Raw genomic sequence first — 19713 nt, forward strand, 5'->3', positions numbered from 1 at the left:
CCATGGTCGGTGCGACGACACTGCGGCACATCCGCCGATACCAGCGGGGGAGCACCGCCGGTACCAGCAGGGGAGCACCACCCGCAACAGCGGGGAGTACCGGCGGCACCAACAGGGAGCACCGCCGGTACCGGCGGGGGAGCACCGGCGACGCCAGCAGGGGAGCACCAGCGGCACCAGCGGGGGAGCACCGGCGACACCAGCAGGGAGCACCAACGGCACCAGCGGGGGAGCAACGGCGACACCAGTAGGGAGCACCCCAGGCACCGGCGTGGGAGCACCAGCGACACCAGCGGGGGAGCACCAGCGACACCAGCAGGGAGCACCACCGGTACCAGCGGGGGAGCACCGCCGGTACCAGCATGGGAGCACCACCGGCACCAGCGGGAAGCACCGCCGGTACCAGCGAAGGAGCACCGCCGGTACCAGCAGGGGAGCACCACCGGCACCAGCGGGGGAGCACCGGCGACACCAGCAGGGAGCACCACCGACACCAGCAGGGAGCACCGCAGGCACCAGCGGGGGAGCACCGCTGGCACCAGCATGGTGCACCACCGGCACTGGCAGGGGAGCATTGGCCGCACCAGCGGTGCGGGATGGGGGTGGGGTGGGGGTGTACCGTCCCACCAAGTCGGCTAGCCAAATGGCAACTAGCATTCAATAACGTTTGGTCGGTTGTCTTTATTTGATCTTTTCAGCTTACGGCATGCACTTCGCGTCAGGCTTGACATAGCCAGTCAAACAACAGCGCAATCACAAACATATTTCCGACGAGCTTCACGAGCTCGTAAAGCCTGGACAGCTTACTGGTCTGCCGAGTTCGCGTCGGGCCCCCGCAGGGAGCACGAATGCCTGTGCCGAGCCACGTACGCCGCTGGCCGTCACATAGCTGGCTACTCAGCTGAACGGGAGCGGTCGCCGCTCAGCAGCTCAGCGCCCGACTGCGGCCGGCCAGCAGCACCAGCCAATCGTCCCTGCACCACATGGGACACGTGCGGACGACGCCGGGCGCCGTCAGCGGTCTGCCGTGGGAAACTCGCCGCACAGCACCGACACTTGTCGCCTGGGAGTTCCATCACGGGATCGTGAGGCTGGCGCGAGTCTGGCGCGAACTCCGTGCGACAAGCCAAGCGGCGACAAGCCCCGGCGTCCAGTTGGACGGACGCGGGTCGTTCAACTCACAGCTGAATCCTCCCATCCTCACCACCATGGAATCCTCCCAAGCTCAAGAAATACGATGCATCCGAAACATTCAGAATTTTCTAATCACATGTTGGCCGTGGCAGCCTTCAAATAAGTTCGGCGAAGGAAATCCCCGACAGGCGTCACCCTCAGACGCGTTCTGTTTGTCAGCCGTGTTTAATCCCTGTGCTGGTTCCTCACGACGGGTTAAAGTCATGATGTAGTGCCACAATCAGAAATAAAAAGGTTAATACACACCATGGATCATAAAGTTGAACCAAACCTCATGTATTTCTCTTGGCACTGTACCAGACGCGCTATCGGGAGTGGTGGCTATAATCGTAGCTGAAATAAGGGAATGAATGCCTGAAACGCAATTAAATGCCTGGTGTGCCTCGTGCCTGGAAGCCCGAATGAAGCTTGAATGTCATGTATGAAAGTTCAACAGGAAAGTATGCAACGAATCATGTGCTCTGGACATCTGCACTGAATTGAATTACGCATGCTCTTAGTACTTGTGTAAGAAACAATAGTTGAGCGTGGTACCCCAATGCACTGTTTTTTCGCCTCCTCGAAGAACGTAAAAAGCAAGCTTCGAAACAGCTGCCTATGCTCCTATGTTCCAGGATAGGCACATTGTTTGAGACAAAAATTGAATCAAAAGGAGACAACGTTTAAAGTTGATAATAAAAAACACCACTAATAATAAACTAGCATTTTCAATATCTTAACTAAGGATATTTTGAAATAGGTTTTGACAACGACGAAGTGTTGTGCATGGAATAATTGTACATTCCGAACAGCTATTTCTAAACACCTTTACCCGCTTAGGGGAAAGCTCAGAACGTTATAGAATAAATACCACCTTAGATTGAATAATGCATAAAATAGTGCCCAATCTTGTTTGTCACGATAACCTGTACATACATTATTATTTACCGTGATTATACATTTGAAACTCAGATGCCTTTTCAGAACGGCCAATCAATCCATTTAGCGCATTGCAATGCTCTTTCGTGAAAGTTTGGCAGACAGAAGTTCACCATAGACTGAGTAGCCATGGGCTCACCAATGCAGCGATTGCACGCTATTTAGAGCACGCATTGCTGGGAATCGGCTGGGTTTGGCACTGGACACGTCTGCTCACTATGGCCTACGAATTCTAAGAGAGTCAAATGATTGCATCTTTGGTGACCAATGGTCCAAGTATTCTGGAAACGCATTCACGTTTAGGTGGATAACGCTCACTGTGCTGCGCTAAACGTTTAAGGGCAATTTCACAGCGCAAAGCAAACATTTACGTTTACACGTAACGTTTACAGCAGTTTCAATGCGATAACACTGCCTGGCACGTTTACACGGCGTACGGGCCGGAAGCTTTTCTGGTTCACCTATTTGTCCGACTTCTTAATGATGCACAAACCGATTGGACAGGCAACATCCCAAACAAGTCACGATGCAGATGCGGATTCAAGAAAGACGTAGTTTGTCGTTGTTTATAGTGACATGGCTTGTGTGTTTTTGTGGCCAAATCCCCCTCGGTCTCAGTCATAGGAACGTGAATTCCAAAGTAGTTTAAAACGACGACGTTGCCTGTTTCTTGAACATCAATGGTGTCGGCATGGGTCGAAAGGTGATGGGATTGCCTGCCGATTTGAAGGCACGAACCTACATCACGCTAGTTCTTGACGGCTTTATCCGCTCTGGTTGCCTAAATCTGACATACCGCCTAAAAAACGCTTTCAAACGGGCGGCCCCGTGGTTTGTGTCTGACCGAGCGTGACCGGCTACATGACCGGCATCGGTCAGTCTGAGCGCCCAGTCACACCCCAGCAGTGTAGGTCTCGTGTCGCTGCCAAGCCGTTTTGCCGCTATCACGAAACGGCAGTTTGTTCTGCAAACGTTTCGCAACTAACATATTCTACGCTTCTGTTAATCGAAGGACATGAGGCATACTATTCAAATCACGTAATTGCACCCAAATCACGACCGATCAAATGGCTGCTGTGCAACTCATCCGGTACAGCTTTTAAGGAATTACGCCTCTTATTGCCAAAACGAAAGAGATCAGTGGTTGCGAATACATTAACTGATCAGCAAAAGATACCGCGAGCAGGCCGTACCGGCTGCTCACATAAGCCTTCGCTCGCCGGCGGAGCATGCGTGTGTCTTAGCTCGTTATTAAAAGCGTGCTATTGTTAAACTGCACCATACGGAGGGGGGGGGGGGGGGTGTCATTCGTTGGCAGTGTGTGTTATTGCCCACGCGATAGACTATTCGTAAGACAACGCTGCCCCCTTCGCTCCCCCAGCCTCGACATAATGCCGGCGCTTCCGCACGCATTGCCGCTCAAGGCCTCCAAGTTAATCGCATTAAAACTGCTGTGGACCAGGTAAAATCCGACACCAATCCGCCGGCCACCATGGCTGTTATCAACAGCAGCACTGTTCCGCACAGCTAAGCGCATGTCTGCACAAAGGAAGGCCCGACGGTGCCGCAAGCAGCCAAAACGTGGGTTCAGATCGTCCACTGCTCCACGGAAGACGATGGGTAAAACGGAATACCTGTGGGACCGACACTACCTGGCCAGGGTCTCACAGCGGCCACTCTGAGCGTGTTAAGACAAAGAACGACAACCAAAAGGCCCGGGCAAACAAACGTGTGAAGACGGGGACCGACAACCAATTGAACAAGTTCACCAGAGTGTGAAAACAGGATCAAGAACCGAAGGACCAGGTTCAATCCACGACAGGAGACAAGGAACAACAACCAAAGGACCAGGTTGAACCCACGAACTGTGCAGCACTGTGTGTTTAATTACCCCCCCCCCCCCCCCAACAATTTACAGAGGATGTAGGTCCACGCTTCGTCGTCCTGGGGGCTAGTTAACAAGTTGGCAATCAAGACCTCTACCGCACTGAGAACTTACTTGAAAATAAGCGATGAATGATCACTTATATGTAAGCACTCAAACGGAGCGAAGATTTATCATACGAAAAAGTAAAAATCCAGAAACGCTGTCCAAACATCTCATAAAAATGCAAGTCATAGAAAAATTGTGTAATTAAGAAGAGCATTTCCTGCCATTGTCGGAGCGACACAGCAAAACTGAGTCATAGTGAGTTGCTTCATTGTTGCACTGCAACTGTCCACCGCATAACCCACGGGCCACTAGGTTAGCTTGTAGACCCCTGTCCACATAGCAAACCCTATCCGAACAAGTCACGGCTGGGCCTGCAACGCGCGTTGCAAATGCAAATCCTCGGGCCTACAGCAAGGGCGCACGCACCACGCCACCACGCCGCGACCGTCACTGAGCCGCACGGCGCGATGACGCCACCACGCCGCGACCGTCACTGAGCCGCGCGGCGCAATGACGCCACCACGCCGCGACCGTCACTGAGCCGCGCGGCGCAATGACGCCACCACGCCGTGACCATCACTGAGCCGAGAGGCGCGATGACGCCATCACGCCGCGACCGTCACTGAGCCGAGCGGCGCAATGACGCCACCACGCCGCGACCATCACTGAGTCGCGCGGTGCGATGACGCCACCACGCCGCGACCAGCACTGAGCCGCGCGGCGCGATGACGCCACCACGCCGCGACCGTCACTGAGCCGCGCGGCGCGATGACGCCACCACGCCGCGACCGTCACTGAGCCACGCGGTGCAATGACGCCACCACGCCGCGACCGTCACTGAGCCACGCGGCGCGATGACGCCACCACGCCGCGACCGTCACTGAGCCACGCGGCTGACGCGGCGATGACGGCGCTCGCCGCATACCTGGCCTGGCGGACTGCTGCCAGACTGCCGCCAGCCGGCCTGCAGCGCGCCGCCTCACTGCGCGCCGGTTGAGCCGGCGCGGCGCGCGCCATTGGTGGGCGGAGCGCGCCGCGATTGGTCGACGGGCGGAGCCGCCGCTGACCCGACCCGTCCGCGCCGCGGCGCCGCTCAAGTGACGCTCGGCGTCGGCGTCGGCGGCGGCGGCGCCATGTACAGCCGCCACTGGGAGCAGCGGAGGCCGCCGCCATACGGCTGCCCAGCGTCGGAGGTCATTGCGCAGTGCCGCATCACCAGCTGATTCCGAGGGACTGTGACAGCTTATGCGCTGGTGGACTGTGGGATGAATGGAGTAGGGTCTGACCGCATCATGCTGTACGCGGCGGCGCACGACTCCGACCGTGCCGTTAAGTCGGGTGGGGGTCGTCGCTCGTGGGGGGGGGGGGAGCAGGTAACCGCTCTGATTCGCCATCTCCTCAAAGTGGCATCCATCGTCCATTGAGATCCAACGCATGACAGCCAAACTAATTGGGCCCTATTTCATTGGCATTTCAAAAACCATGGCGTTTTAACACCGGCAACCGACCACAAATAGTGAGCTAACACCGTGTGACTCCATCGTCCCATACAGCTGATGGACAGGACTGACGCTCTGCGACATGAAGCTGCGGGAAACACATCGCTTCTTCCGAATCACGAACGTTTTGTCACTGGTGACTTCCTGCTATCCAGCGGTGACTAATAAGTGACTGTCAACCGGCGGCCAGTGGTGGCTATGCTGCAAGAGTGCAGCCATGGACTTCTGCCTTTGGTAAATTACTTAAATCATCGGACAAAGATACTTTAGTGCGTCCACGAGACGTTTAAGTGGTCCGAACCTTGAACTTGAGCGACAGACGTTCGACCAAAACCGGTAGCACCTCGTACGCAGGCGGGACTTTGCTCCTGTTACATAGAATGCAAAAACTTCTCCGGGAACAAAACCCCAGTTTTCCACATCCTTGGCTACCTTCCGAACAGGTAGAAACACAACTCTGACCGCTCGCAGGTGGACACTCCCACTCCGGTTTCAATCCCGGTATTAAGCGCACCAGTTTGCTCGCTCCCGAAAAAAAACGGGCTGCTGGCGTCGGCTCAGTGTGATCAGCCTCTGTCGTGATTCAAGGCTGACAGCCGCGAGTCGCGTCGACGGTGCGCGGTCCCGGCCGCGGGATCGGACGGGACGTTCGGCGCGCTGCCTGCAAGTCCGTACAGGCGGCGGCGGCCGTCTGGGAGTCCGCATCGGACACTCCACACAGGCGGCGGCGGCCGTCTGGGATTCCGCATTGGACACTCCGCACATACAGCGGCGGCCGTCTGGGAGTCCGCATCGGACACTCCGCACATACAGCGGCGGCCGTCTGGGAGTCCGCATCAGATACATGGCGCCTGTCTGGCGGTCCAGAGGGTCGGCGGGCCCATCTGAGACCCTGGACAGGGCAGATCATGCACTGTCTGGGAATTCTGGCGGTTCGTGCCCTTTCAGATGCACCTAGCGGCCTCGTCCAGATCCCTGGTTACCGAGTCACCATGGCCCATTTCGCCGCAGGCAGAACATTCGGGGTGCGCTTAGACCTAATGCCACAGGACCCCGGCTAGTCAAGCTGAGAGCAGCAGCGAGGGGTCTTATGAAACATAGCGTGCGGTTGGGAAGACTGCCTCATCCGTGTGGGACAGGCCGGGCGTCCCGCCAGGCGTGAAATCTGACCCGGGAGGCGGCCCAACCGCACTGGCGGCGGCCGCAACATCCCGCGATGCCGGCTTTGTGGTGTCTGAGTCGAGCCGACAGAGGCGGCCGATGGCAGGCAGTATCAGACGTGGCCACTGGCGCGCAGCTCAGCTCAGTGTCACGCCGGTGGGCCGTCACGCGACGCCACGGCTGGCAGGTGTCACATCGCACCCCGCGACGAGCGTCACTCCCACTTACCGCCGTCGCGCACAGCCAGCAGCAGACGGCCCAGCGGCCCGCGTCGCCACGCACGGAGACCTGAAACAGAGACGGCCGCGCCGTCACGCCACGTACCCCGCCAGCATACGTCACGTCACGCCACGTCAGGCAGCCCTGCAACAGTACGTCAGCCGCATCGGCACGCGGAAGCCGGGCTAACAAGGACATCAGGCTCTCCCAGGCGGTGACTGGTTCACCCGCACCACAGGTATTCGCCGTTTTGACCAAGTTTTCCATTTGCCGCATGTCATTATATTTTTACAAATTCAGGCTAAGCAGGGAGGTGAACCGCTTCCGTACGCCATCTCACAGATCGGTCTTCATGGTAGCATTATAGCAAAGACACGTACATTCGCGACACCTGTACGTTTTCAAAAGCGCCTGTTGCACACTTATTTCTTCCATATGTGCGAGAAACAAACTTCATCTTCTGAATATTACTCAACTTCGCGGATATCGCTTCCACGATATCGCAATATTATAGAGGAAAAATACTTGAAATATCATTGAAAAACCGCTACCACCAAACCTAACGGCATAATCAAGCTGGATACGAAAGTGAAGCTACGTGTGGCTAGCCCACGAAACTCGTCTCCTGCGCAGGGCCGAATGCTCGTAGCTGGGGAGAGCTCTGAATTTGATTGTCACTAAAATGCAAAGCAGGCAGGCTGTAGACTGGCTGCGATGTTCTGTGCCAAGCCCGATTGACCCATTGTACATTGAATGTACATTACACAAATTTGCCCGTGCGTGCTAGCCCAAAAGTCCACTGGGCCGAGTGGGTGCCGCTGTTGGGTGGTAATGCTTCCGAAAAAAACCCCTGAGTTTTCCGGGCACTCCAAAGGTTCAAGTCGTGCCATGGCGTGCACGCGGCACTCTTTCCAGCGCGCACTGGAAGGCAGACTTCTTTATGACGTTCCGTGGCAACGTTATTGTTGAGCATGCATTATGAGAGGTGAGACAACCCCTGAAACTGTGGCGTTCGCACTCGGGCTTAGTGACGTCACGTGTGGGCAGCCCATCCTGCCGTTCGATATGCCGATTACGGCAACCTTGTCGTGAGTGTCGATGCGCCAAGTCGGCGCGGTGTGCACGTACCCAGAGAAGAATACATCGTTTGATTGGTTTAATCGTGTGTGACAACGAACCAAGGACTTGACAGAAACCAACGGGACATCCATGGTGGGGTGGCATACACCTGTGGGGTGCTCCTCTTAGTGCCAGAACTCTCGACTAGGACCATCGACCGGGGCCCTCGACCAGGACCTTTGACCCGGACCCTCTACCAGGACCCTCGACCAGGACGACCGATCAGGACCCTCGACCAGGGGGGGGGGGCAGTGGTGACGTAGGACGCACACCGGTTAACTGGGCACCAAAGCCTTCAAACGGCTTGACTCCACGGGAGCCAGACCACGTCCAGGGACGGACTTGGGCCTCAGCCCCCCCCCCCCCCCTTCCCCGCACACTAGACACACCGGCAGCGTGTGTTTAGAAGCAGAGCAACACGTGCGTGGTCCATTAACCGCTGCCTTTGCTGCGCCCGCTATCCTCGGCGAACGCCACAGCGGATGACAAACGCCACGGTAAAGCAATTATGTGCTGAGAACCTTATGAAGCAACTTTGCTAAATACCTGGATTCAGAAGCTTTGAGCGCGGGTAAATGGGAATGAGGAAATTGCCGCATTGAATAAACCAGGAAACCTTCATTTCATTGACATCCATTCACTCCCGAAGCGCACGGTCGCATGAGCTTTAACAGCGGGCGGTATTTGCACGTACAAAAGGCTGCTCAGCTACCGCCCGAACGCACCAATTGCAATGCGGGTAAAGTCATCACGCGATAAGCCATTTGCGGAACACTCACTATTTAAAAAAAAACATGGATCAAGTAGCTCCATAAATTTGGCCATCGACGTTGCGAAGAGCTCAGTTTTGTTGATGCACGTACGCGGTACAAAACACCGAAAGCCATTACCCTGTGTGACATTGTTAAGTGCGTGTCCAGTGGCTCATCAGCAAAATGCACTTCCGGTCGTGAACCACGATTATAGGAGCGCACATGTTTTACGTGAAAATATGCATCATTGCATGCTAAGCTAACATCAAAAATACACTAAACATGTTCCTAGCTCCCAGGCAGCAATCACGGCTCCAACACTAACCCCTGTTTCCAATGTTTTTTCGACGTGAACAATAGAAGCATAATGTCTCATGTTACGATTCAGTGTTGCCTCCGATTGTCTCGTGATGACATTCGAAATTCATTTGTCGAAAACGTCAACCGCCGCAATTTTCTAGCGCCAAACCGGCTGCCCTCATGGTGGCCCGGTGCACCGCGGACCACGTGCAGCAGCGGATCGCGGTGGCCGAGTCCCGGACCAGACGCGGCCAACATGGGCTAACACTGCCGACCCGGCCTCCGGGCGGCGGCGGCCGAGTCCCGGACCAGACGCGGCCGACACGGGCTAACACTGTCGGCCCGGCCTCCGGGCGGCCGCTGCCGAGTCCCGGACTAGACGCGGCCGACACGGGCTAACACTGTCAACCCGGCCTCCGGGCGGCCGCTGCCGAGTCCCGGACTAGACGCGGCCGACACGGGCTAACACTGTCGGCCCGGCCTCCGGGCGGCGGCGGCCGAGTCCCGGACCAGGCGCGGCCGACACGGGCTAACAATGTCGGCCCGGCCTCCGGGCGGCCGCGGCCGAGTCCCGGACCAGACGCGGCCGACACGGGCTAACACTGTCGGCCCGGCCTCCGAGCGGCGGCGGCGGCGGCTCGGCCGGCAGCGTGCCTCACATAGCTGTGCCGGCGCGGGGCGCACCACAAAAACGGCATGCTTTATTGTGGGCCGGCACTGGAATGGCCATGCGACGAGCAATCATTCCTGCCCGGGACCAGTCCGGCCACTGATCCACCCGACAGGGCAGCTCTGTGACTGGTCCACCGGGACGGAGCAGCTCTGGAGCGACTGGTCCACCGGGACGGAGCAGCTCTGCGACTGGTCCACCGGGACGGGGCAGCTCTGTGACTGGTCCACCGGGACGGAGCAGCTTTGCGACTGGTCCACCGGGACAGGGCCGCTCTGCGACTGGTCCACCGGGACGGGGCAGCTCTGCGATCGGTCCACCGGGACGGGCCAGCTCTGCGACTGGTCCACCGGGACGGGGCAGCTCTGCGACTCGTCCACCGGGACGGGGCAGCTCTGCGACCGGTCCACCGGGACGGGGCAGCTCTGCGACTCGTTCACCGGGACGGAGCAGCTTTGCGACTGGTCCACCGGGACGGGGCAGCTCTGCGACTGGTCCACCGGGACGGGGCAGCTCTGCGACTGGTCCACCGGGACGGGGCAGGTCTGCGACTGGCCCACCGGGACGGGGCAGCTGTGATGCGCCTCTTGCGGACAGCTCAGACATTCATTCGTTGCTTGCAGAGACCGGGAGCTATGGCAAGTCTTGGCTACTGCCCTAGTGCTTCCGAGTGGGCAGCCATGAGACATCTCGGTCCAGAGGTTCCCTGAAACCGGGCCAACTGGAGACGCGAGTCAAGATCCTTCCACGCTGCAGGCCAGTGGCAGTGGATGAACAGTGCACCCGATAACTTGTGTGGGACTAAGGGTTGCGTTGCACAACCTGGTCAGTGTCAAGCTTCATATCATAGCGCATGCAAATAATATTTGGGGATATCAGAATGCTGTGCGACAGAACCAGCGAAGCTTTGTGGCCACGAGCACTCAAATAACCTCTGAATGTGTGGCGCTGAAAGTCAAGCCTGTGACAGCACCGAGCAGCCTGTGCCGAGCAGCAGCCACAGTGTTCCTGTGCTGCAGCCAGGCACCGACATTGCAGCACAACTTGCAGACTTGTGCTTGATTCCATTTATGATGAAAAGCGTACCACGAATCAAGGCGAATTCGGATGCATCAAGCATCGTCCAAAGCAATCAATAAGTAATCAATAGCCTAACAAATAAACAGGAATTTAGCTTGCCCCGTTAATCTGCCTTGGGTCGACTGAGAATTTGAATCAAAGATAGATTTGAACGATTCTATTATTACCACACGCATTCTAACAATGAGCAAAATTGGCTAGGATGAACAATGAGCAAAATAACAAGCCAGAATCAAAATCCGAGCAAAGGACAGATTTCAACAGGTCTAATACACAATCAGCAACACTTTGAAAAAATACCCATGGTACAACATATATACTATAAAAACAGCCAGGAACCCCGATCAAAGAAATTTTGTGACGACATGGAACAAGCCAGATTGATCCATGGTGCTTGCATCACCCTGCAGGTCGCAGAAGTTCCGAGCTCAGTTGCCAGTCGGCTGGTAATAGCCAGACTACTTACGCAGTCAGCCACTCTGCGACAATGTTACCACTATGTACAGATACATTAAGGAGGCGTATCGGTTGAGCGAGCGCTGACCTAGGGCTTTCATTTCCTGATCAAGTTGTTGGAAAACGGAACAATCGTGTGCAAAACTATATCTACATCTTCAGGCATGGATGTAAAACACAAAAACCTCCTTGATTTTGGATCTTGCCATGCTTTGTGAGGTACAAAAAAACAATGAACTGAGTAATTTGTGATAGCAACGACTTCGGCTGGGTTAGCGTCGCTGTCACCTGAGGAAAACGATTTTCCCGTTCCCGGAGTACATCCTGACTATGCGGCTGGCGGACGTGGACAGGAAGGAGAAAGTCAGAGAGAAAGAAAGGGAAAGAATGTGGGAAGGGCGAGGAGGGAAAGGGAGACGGGAGATGAACAATACAATGTCTATCTAGCGATGAGAGAGAGGGGTGGAATAGGTAAGAAACACCTGGCTAGGTCTAAATGCCACCCGGTAGGATGAGTAGCTTTGAAAGGGATGCCACGCAGCAAACTCAAACGAAATCATGGAGCATGTCACTAGAAAAAACGCAGAATCTAGGACGTTCTAAAAAATGCTGAACACCAGGAAATCTCCTTTTCAGAGACACGTTTCAACCCTGACAAGTTATTCAGTGCTACGTCCAGGGCAAATACTTGCGTACGAAAAAGCTCTTTTCGGTGGGTGTTCGTGGCTTAATCGGTGCCGATGAAAATAGCGGCACAGTATTTTGGCTGTATCCCGCACTGCGGGCATCTCGAAGTGCGACGATGCTTTTCTAAAGGGCCTTTCACCTTAAGACCACCGCGTCGAAAGTTGGACACGGTTCACTTTCAGCGCTGCCTCGTTTCCTAAGATTCGCCGGCCGTGTTTTTCGTTTTACGAAGGCCTGTGACAGCGGATTTCTAGACTTCACGAACATCCGTGTCGTGCGACGACCGCCGTCTGGTTCGCTGCGGATGTCGGTGACGCAACCGTTCGCCAGGAAACCAACCAGTCGGCACGCTGATCTGCGGCGCTGCCGCTGGAACGTGCCGTCGAGAGGCGCAGAGGCGCACGCGCACCGTATGGGGGCACACACAAGGCCATCGGAGTCACCTGCTCAAGAGACGGCCCGAGACGACCGGAGACAATCCGAGACGGCTCGAGATGACTAGAGGCTTGGGGACAGGCGGCTGGAGACGATGGGGAGACGACTGAGCACCAACCGGAGACCGCTATGACGGGGAGGCGACAAAAAGACGACCGGGAACGGCTGCAGATGACCAATACACGGCAGAGAGACGGCCAGGAGGCGGCCCGGAGACGGCAGGAGCTGCGGCTGCAGGCTGCCGGTCCGGCCGCGCGACTCGGTGCGGCGCGGCGCGGCGCGGCTCCCGCTGTGACATACCGGCGCGGCGGGAGGCGGGCGCCGGCTGGCGCGTGAGGGGAGGGGCAGCCGCCGCGGACGCGGGGTGAACGGTCGGGCTGGGCCGAGCCGCCGCCACCACCGGCCGTAAAGAAAATAGCGGCTGGCAGCCTAGCGCGCGCCAGTCCGGTCGTAGCTCCACCTGCCTGCCGGCCGGCGCACCAGGCTCCCACCGCAGCCAGCGCGAGGTTAGGTCACGGAGTCGGGAGAGCGACAGGAAGCCGCGGCGAGATCATGGAGAGGGGAACGTTGGCGCTGGGTGGGAGATCATGGAGAGGGGAGCGTTGGCGCCGGGCGGGAGATCATGGGGAGGGGAACGTTGGCGCTGGGTGGGAGATCATGAAGAGCGGAACGTTGGCGCCGGGTGGGAGATCATGGACAGGGGAACGTTGGCGCTGGGTGGGAGATCATGGAGAGGGGAACATAAGCGCTGGGTGGGAGATCATGGACAGGGGAACGTTGGCGCTGGGTGGGAGATCATGGAGAGGGGAACGTTGGCGCCGGGCGGGATATCATGGAAAGGGAACATTGACGCTGGACGGGAGATCATGGAGATGGGAACGTTGGCGCCGGGCGGGATATCATGGAAAGGGAACATAGGCGCTGGGCGGCAGAGGGCAGCATCCATAATCTCCAGAGGCTGGCTGACGGGAGGTGCTGGCTGGACGGAAGTTAACGATAACGGTCGATCAGACCTGAACTGAGGATAGGTCGACGACCGGGTCAGGGAACCCAAACGCGCCTAAAACGGGTGTTAGGAAAACAACCGCGCAAGCAGTTCTTATCCTTAAATGGTGCAGAACATGCCCATGTCTACTGCGCGGGATGTGGATATCCTTCACAATTTGAGAGCCACACGCGACTTGCGTGTTAACATCCGCACATCCAGGCCGCTCCAGCACGGGTCACCGTGCACTTGAACGTCACGCAGCCGCGGAAGGCACCATGCAGGGATATCGCACGGCTTAAGGTCATGACACATTCAAAGCATGGATGACGAGCCGCCTCATGACATTCAGCACGGTGCATGCGACTGGCAAAGCTTCCCGGCAAGGCTCCTTTTTTAGACTTAGGCAAGTGTGGCGCTGCGAAAAACCGGCCCAAACTTCCCTGCTTGATCGCACACCGCAAACACGGGACCTGCGCCTGATGCAGCTGGACGAGAATTGAGTTAATTCGATTCCAAGTAAGTCAGATCCGAAATATGGCGCAAATCAAACTTATGGTTGGAAGAACAACTGTCTAATTTGAGCTGCTCAAATGAACTATTCATTTTCCTTAGTGATTCTGAATATGACTACGAATCAGGCAAATTGTTGCGCGAACCTAGGTTCGTCGACTCATTTGTCTGTTCTAATCGCAAGAAGTAGAATAGCTTCTGGTTCTGGATGACATGAAAATCAAATTAACTGAATAAACCTTCATTCACACAAAATTTCAGCAACTGTCAGCGACATTTCCTTAATGTGAGTCAAATCAAGTACAAGTCTAACTGACGGTGGCATCTTTATCCGCGCAAGGATCACCTGAAAACTTGTGCCGAAAGATCTTTTGCATATCGGCGTCCACTTAAAATTTCAGAGGAAGACCTTTTGCTATCGACGATCCATTGTAACCTGTGCTGAAAAATCCTTCAGGATCAAAGAGATCGTGCTTTTGTGAAGGGTTTTCAAATCCAGGACACCTTTTTATTTGCAGTCCAGTCTTCGATGATTCGTTCTGGTTAACAGCTGCTTGCTGCGGACTTTAAAACTACATGAAACTCGACTGAGGAGCCCATGTCGAAACTTCACGCTTCAAAGTTGCAAAGGATCGCCCAAATGGTGCTGCGTGGGTTGATCAAAAAGCTTGAAGAGCAAGGTATACAGAGGACATGTAGAGTGGAGCAGACTATTTTATTCACAAATGTACTCGCCCTCGAAAAATGCACATATCCCATATTTATTTGATGCCTCGAAACTTCTGGAACACAACTCCCTTAGCTGTCCATTCTTCCGCAGCTACGTGTGGACACCTGTCAGCAGTGTACCGCCTTCCCCACAAATGTGACCCGAAATGCCGAAAAAGTTAGAAATCGCTTGGGGCCAAGTCCAGACTATATACAGTTCGGGCGATACAGGTCTTGAGTACTGTTACTCGATTGGTGGTCTGCAAAACTCAGGCTTTGTGAACAGGCGCGTTGTCGTGAAAAAGCAGGACATTCCATATCAGCTTTTCTCGTCTCTTTCGTTCGCTGGCCTCCCTGAGCTGCACCATAAACTGGCTTGGCAATTCTGTTATTGACCTTTTAATTCCTGTATATATACATATGCATACATATATGTATATATATATATCCGTAAATGACCGTCATACACGCAGGTGCAAAACAACGTCATCACTTTGTCAGTAGAGGCCTGGCACCGAACTTGTTCGGCGTGGACACCCCTTGTTTCCATTGCATGCTCTCACCCTTTGACTCCTGTTTAGCGGTGATGCTGTATTTCATACCCTGTCACAAGGCGGGAAAACAAGTAATGGCTGAGTGGGTAGCGTCTTCAGCTCCCATGTGGCTCACGTGGCTCACGTCTTCAGCTAGCGTCTTCAGCTCCCATGTGGCAAGCTCACGGTCAAACCTCGGCGGCGCCATGGCCCCCGAGCACTCACGTACCCGCCGCCGTCGCTGTCGCCCCGTAACAGGCCGCGCAAATAAGTGCGTCGCGTTCGTGTAAATTGAAAAGAGGTCCATAGTCAGTTCTGTCCGCAGCAAAAAGGTTCTAACTCAATGCAATGCGCTGGTGCCCATCTTGCGAGCTTACACTTCGGGCTCCCACCTCACATACACCTTGTTCACGAGGAGATCATCAGCGATAATGGTGTTAACAGCACCATATGGCATTCAAAGCTTAATGTTTGATTTAACAATCTTGCAAGGTCAGCGCTCCCTCTGCTTCGATCGCTTGTGGCGTTGTGGCCTCGGAATGTCTCCCCGACCGAGGATAATCTTCCAGTAAGTCACGTCCACGTGTCAAGTCGTGGGACAACCTTGCTATCGCAGAGTAACACGGGCAGTCCCCGCATGCAAAATGACCCGGCCACGGTAAATTTCCGTGGAATTTCAAGCCTTTTAAGTCAGAAATTGTATGACTACTCCCAATTTAATTTAGATGATCCAACCACAGCCGTTGTACCATGTGTATTGCGACACTACAATTCATCACGTTTAAGCAGCAGAGCAGCGAAAAAAATCTGGTTGCAAGCAAAAGCACGTCCTTTCATCTCGTGATGCCGAGCATGTGCTTACTTGCCAAAGCCAATGCTTCCACGAAATGTTCAATCCACTGTCGCAGTTCTGCTATAGCTGCCCCAGATCGCAGGCTTTCGAAGGCCCCGACATGCTGGCTAAGTATTTCTCTCGCACTAACCACATAACGTCAGGTTCATACAAGCTGCCTGAATTAATAGGACCAGATCAGATTGTAGGATAATGACAGATTACATTCTGCTCTCTGGCAAGTTTAAACACCGTAACCTCGGCAATAGTTTTTCATAAGACAGCTTTCTCGGATTCGATCATGTTCAACTATTTCCTGTGATATTAGTTATTCTGTGTAGAAGGATCTACCCGGATCCCGAATATGTTCATACCTTTTCCCAGAGATCTTAAAGAATCCAGGCACCTTTTAAAATCACCTTCAGTGGAACTGCTGGCATCTAGTCCATCCAGGAGCTGGGAATTGCTTAGTGTGCGTCTGTTTGTCTGTGTGCCCCGTTTGGAGTTGCATCGTCGATGAGCCGAATGGCGGGGCGCTCGGTGGTGAAATTTGGACACGACACGCCGGCGCACGAGACGGTTTTCCACGGGGAGATCGCGAGCCGCTGCCGTCCGGGTGCCGGCGTGGCACGTGCCGGAATGGACGCTTTAAGCCCATTGGTTTTGAACGGGGTGCCACGAATTGTTACCGACGATTTTCGGTTTTCAACGTTTTATAACTGTATCTCGGCGGCCAGAGTGCGTGGAGACCCGAATCCAATTTTACAAAGTGGACCAGCGTACCGGCGTCAATTCATGTGCAATACGAATTTATGCGACGCACGGTTGCGTCAGTATTCGTTGGGCAAGCCGGGAATGTCCGCATCTAGAAAAACTGTGCAAAATGCAACACGCTGTCGTCGAAAATGTAGCCTGTATCGTGGCTCAATTTACATCACCGCGTGCATCGATCCATTGGCTGTATCTATTACCCATTCATATACCATTCTTTGCATTGTTCCGTTCATACATCAACTCTACTTAAACGATCGCATCTCTACATCTTCGCGAGTAAAAAGACAAAACGCGTACGCGCCGTATGTTGCCGGCGTCCGGCAGCCGTCATTCATTCATCCCTTCATTCATTCCTTGCGGCGAGGTGAGCCATAGTGACAATCAAATGCATTACGCGAACCTCTTGCTTTGAGGAATGCCAGAGAAAGTACACTCATCGAGTAAAGAATAATTTGCAACAGGTCCGATCAGAGGACCCACGAAATGCATCAAGTTTTCAGCAAAGCTCACTGCTGCAACAAAATATCATTCCCAATGACTTCGCGGTATATGTTGGAGTCATCATAGAGTTTGACAACACAGAAACAGTGCAGAGGCATTGACAGGTAGCAGTCCCTGGTAGCCAGCATATTACACCCGGTACCCGTCAGGCTCCCGGCAGCCAGAGTCCGGGTCGGCCAGGAAATCCTCCCCAGTTCAGGTCGGCCAGGAAATCCCATGAATGATGTTGAGTGCATCCCGGTATAATACAAACATAAATCGCCCATGACGCTCTGTCGTTTAGTGAAGCAAGCGCGCAAGCACTCGTCTAATCTATGAAAAATTGGGAACGATTGTCGGCTCCAGGACCCTTTCCCGAGTTTTGTCAAAATATCTTATGGGCTCCAGGATGCATGTATGGGATTTACACACATATTTATGCTAAGCTGGCAACATTGGTGCAATTTGTCCGACAATAACAACGGAGGAGCTTGGCAACAACAGGAGTGGCACCGGTTCTCCGATTCATTCTGTTAATTCCCGATTTAGACTATAAAATGTCAGCACAAAAAACGGTCGTGACAAGGAGCACTCATTTGAAGCGAGAATAATGGGATTGCTTTAACAGCGAGATGATTAATTCAGCCAATCCTCAAATAGAAATGTGCTACATTCCAGCTACTTGATCACACAATTGCTGAAGACTATTTGTTTAAAGACGTGAACATTAGCTAACCGAAACGTTGCCAGTGCATCATACATCACGCTTACATCGGGCGAAATCTCGCTGCGTAATTACCATGCATATCTATATTTTTGTGTCAGCTGCTAGCTCTCTGAGGTTAAACGACACGAATGTAATCAGATGGTCTGTCACACGAGTGGTCTGAGTGAAGTTCCTAGTCGGTCAGAGGAGGCCAGTCAATGGATCATCCATAGCCGTGAAATGCATGACTCTCGTCATGACAACACAAGTGAGAACAATGACAGATTGACAGAATAACGACCTTTTAAACATATTCGCCAACTGCACTTGCCACACAAAGCCTCTGCCTTTACATAATCTATGCCAATCATTGCAAGTGCGCTAGAAAGGCACTCACACCATCTGACAGTTCACGCCCGGGCCGTCATCGCAACACGCTGCGGACAAATAACTATCTCGCTCAGGCGTTCCCAAACAAGGGGGATTACCACGAGAGGGAATACGAGGGATTTGAGGAGGAATTGCGACGCAGCAGTCATGTCTGTCACCGAAGTGAGGTGATGTCGAGTGACGATCCTCATGTCAGGGAACATAACCCTCCAGGCCGTGCCAACAAATGGGCGCTGACTGAAAAGTGCGTGCGTGCGTGCGTGCGTGCGTGCGTGCGTGCGTGCGTGCGTGCGTGCGTGCGTGCGTGCGTGCGTGCGTGCGTGCGCGCGTCCATGCGCGTGTGCGTCTGTTCGTGTGTGTGAAGGTGGTGCCGCACGCAATGTCGTGAACCGTGGGCTCTAAGCCGAAAGTGTGCTGTAGCAGCCAAAAACAGGCGCATCGTTTTTACTGGCACGTGTGCCCAAGTGCTCAGCACCAGCGAGATGCAAGAGTCCAATTCTATGATTTGATTTGCGTGCCCAGAATGCAATATCTGTGAACACTATTTCTTTGGGCCTAGCTGTCATTTACTAATCACCATATAAGACCTATATATATATATATGGTAACAATACGCATGGCTGATATCAATTCAATTTTCCATGTTTGTTAGCGGGAGGGGGATGATTAATTTGACCCATTCCCCGGTGGAAAGGGACCTTGAGAGGCCAGGAGAAAACGAAATCTATTCCTTTACCATCGCTGCCGAATTTCCATACGGCAGCGCGGCACAAATGCTCCATTCAGTCGCATTAGACACGGATTGACATCAGTCGCTGCAGTTCGAACCAGGACCACTTTATCGGTAGAGCACATAACGGGATCAGAACCAGTGAACCTTATCAACGGGCACCTCATTTACGCTCGAAGCCTTCCGACAAACCCGGATGTCAAATCTGGACGTTCAAGCACATTGCCGGGAACATCCGAGGTATGCTTGAGCTGTATTCCAGTCAAGCCTCAGATCACATATGTTTACATGTTACGGATCCAGGAGCACACTGCTGGCTGCATTATGCGCCGCGAATCAAGCATAGCTCAGAATTTATGCAGGTAGACAAAGGGATAACAACCGAAAGGCATGCCGGTTTGCTGGGTACACAAAGTTGGTTGAAACCAAAGTAAAAAATGGTTGGAGTTGAAAACAAGGGGAATAAAGATGGTAATAAAGCTTATACGCATGGCAAATAACTGAGTCTCCGAACTTGTCTGTTCAGCAAAAACACGCATTTGCTATACAGTACCGTGAAGTCATTAACAGTGGTTCCGTTTGGAGATGCATGACAAAAAATCATCACAGTCGCTTCTCCCCTACCCGCCGCTCCAGGAG

The 19713-nt window shown here is 54.1% G+C and overlaps 1 protein-coding gene across 5 annotated transcripts in view; it reads right to left on the bottom strand.

The window, feature by feature from the left end:
- The window catches only part of LOC119092078 (protein O-mannosyl-transferase Tmtc3), a 75768-nt gene that overhangs the window by 37417 nt on the left and 18638 nt on the right, over positions 1–19713 (bottom strand). For 2 of the 5 annotated variants that reach the window (XM_037215047.1, XM_037215049.1), the window contains exon 2: positions 6934–6993. The exons of 2 other annotated variants lie outside the window; for them this stretch is intronic. In XM_037215047.1, coding sequence (XP_037070942.1) covers positions 6934–6993 — 60 coding nt within the window. Of the gene's footprint in view, positions 1–4970; positions 4988–6933; positions 6994–19713 lie in introns of those variants that run through there. One more of the 5 variants, XM_037215051.1, reaches the window with a different exon arrangement.

Source organism: Pollicipes pollicipes, unplaced genomic scaffold, assembly GCF_011947565.3.
Source record: "Pollicipes pollicipes isolate AB1234 unplaced genomic scaffold, Ppol_2.1 Scaffold_3447;HRSCAF=4054_pilon_pilon_pilon, whole genome shotgun sequence".
Classification (NCBI taxonomy): Eukaryota; Metazoa; Arthropoda; class Thecostraca; order Pollicipedomorpha; family Pollicipedidae; genus Pollicipes; species Pollicipes pollicipes.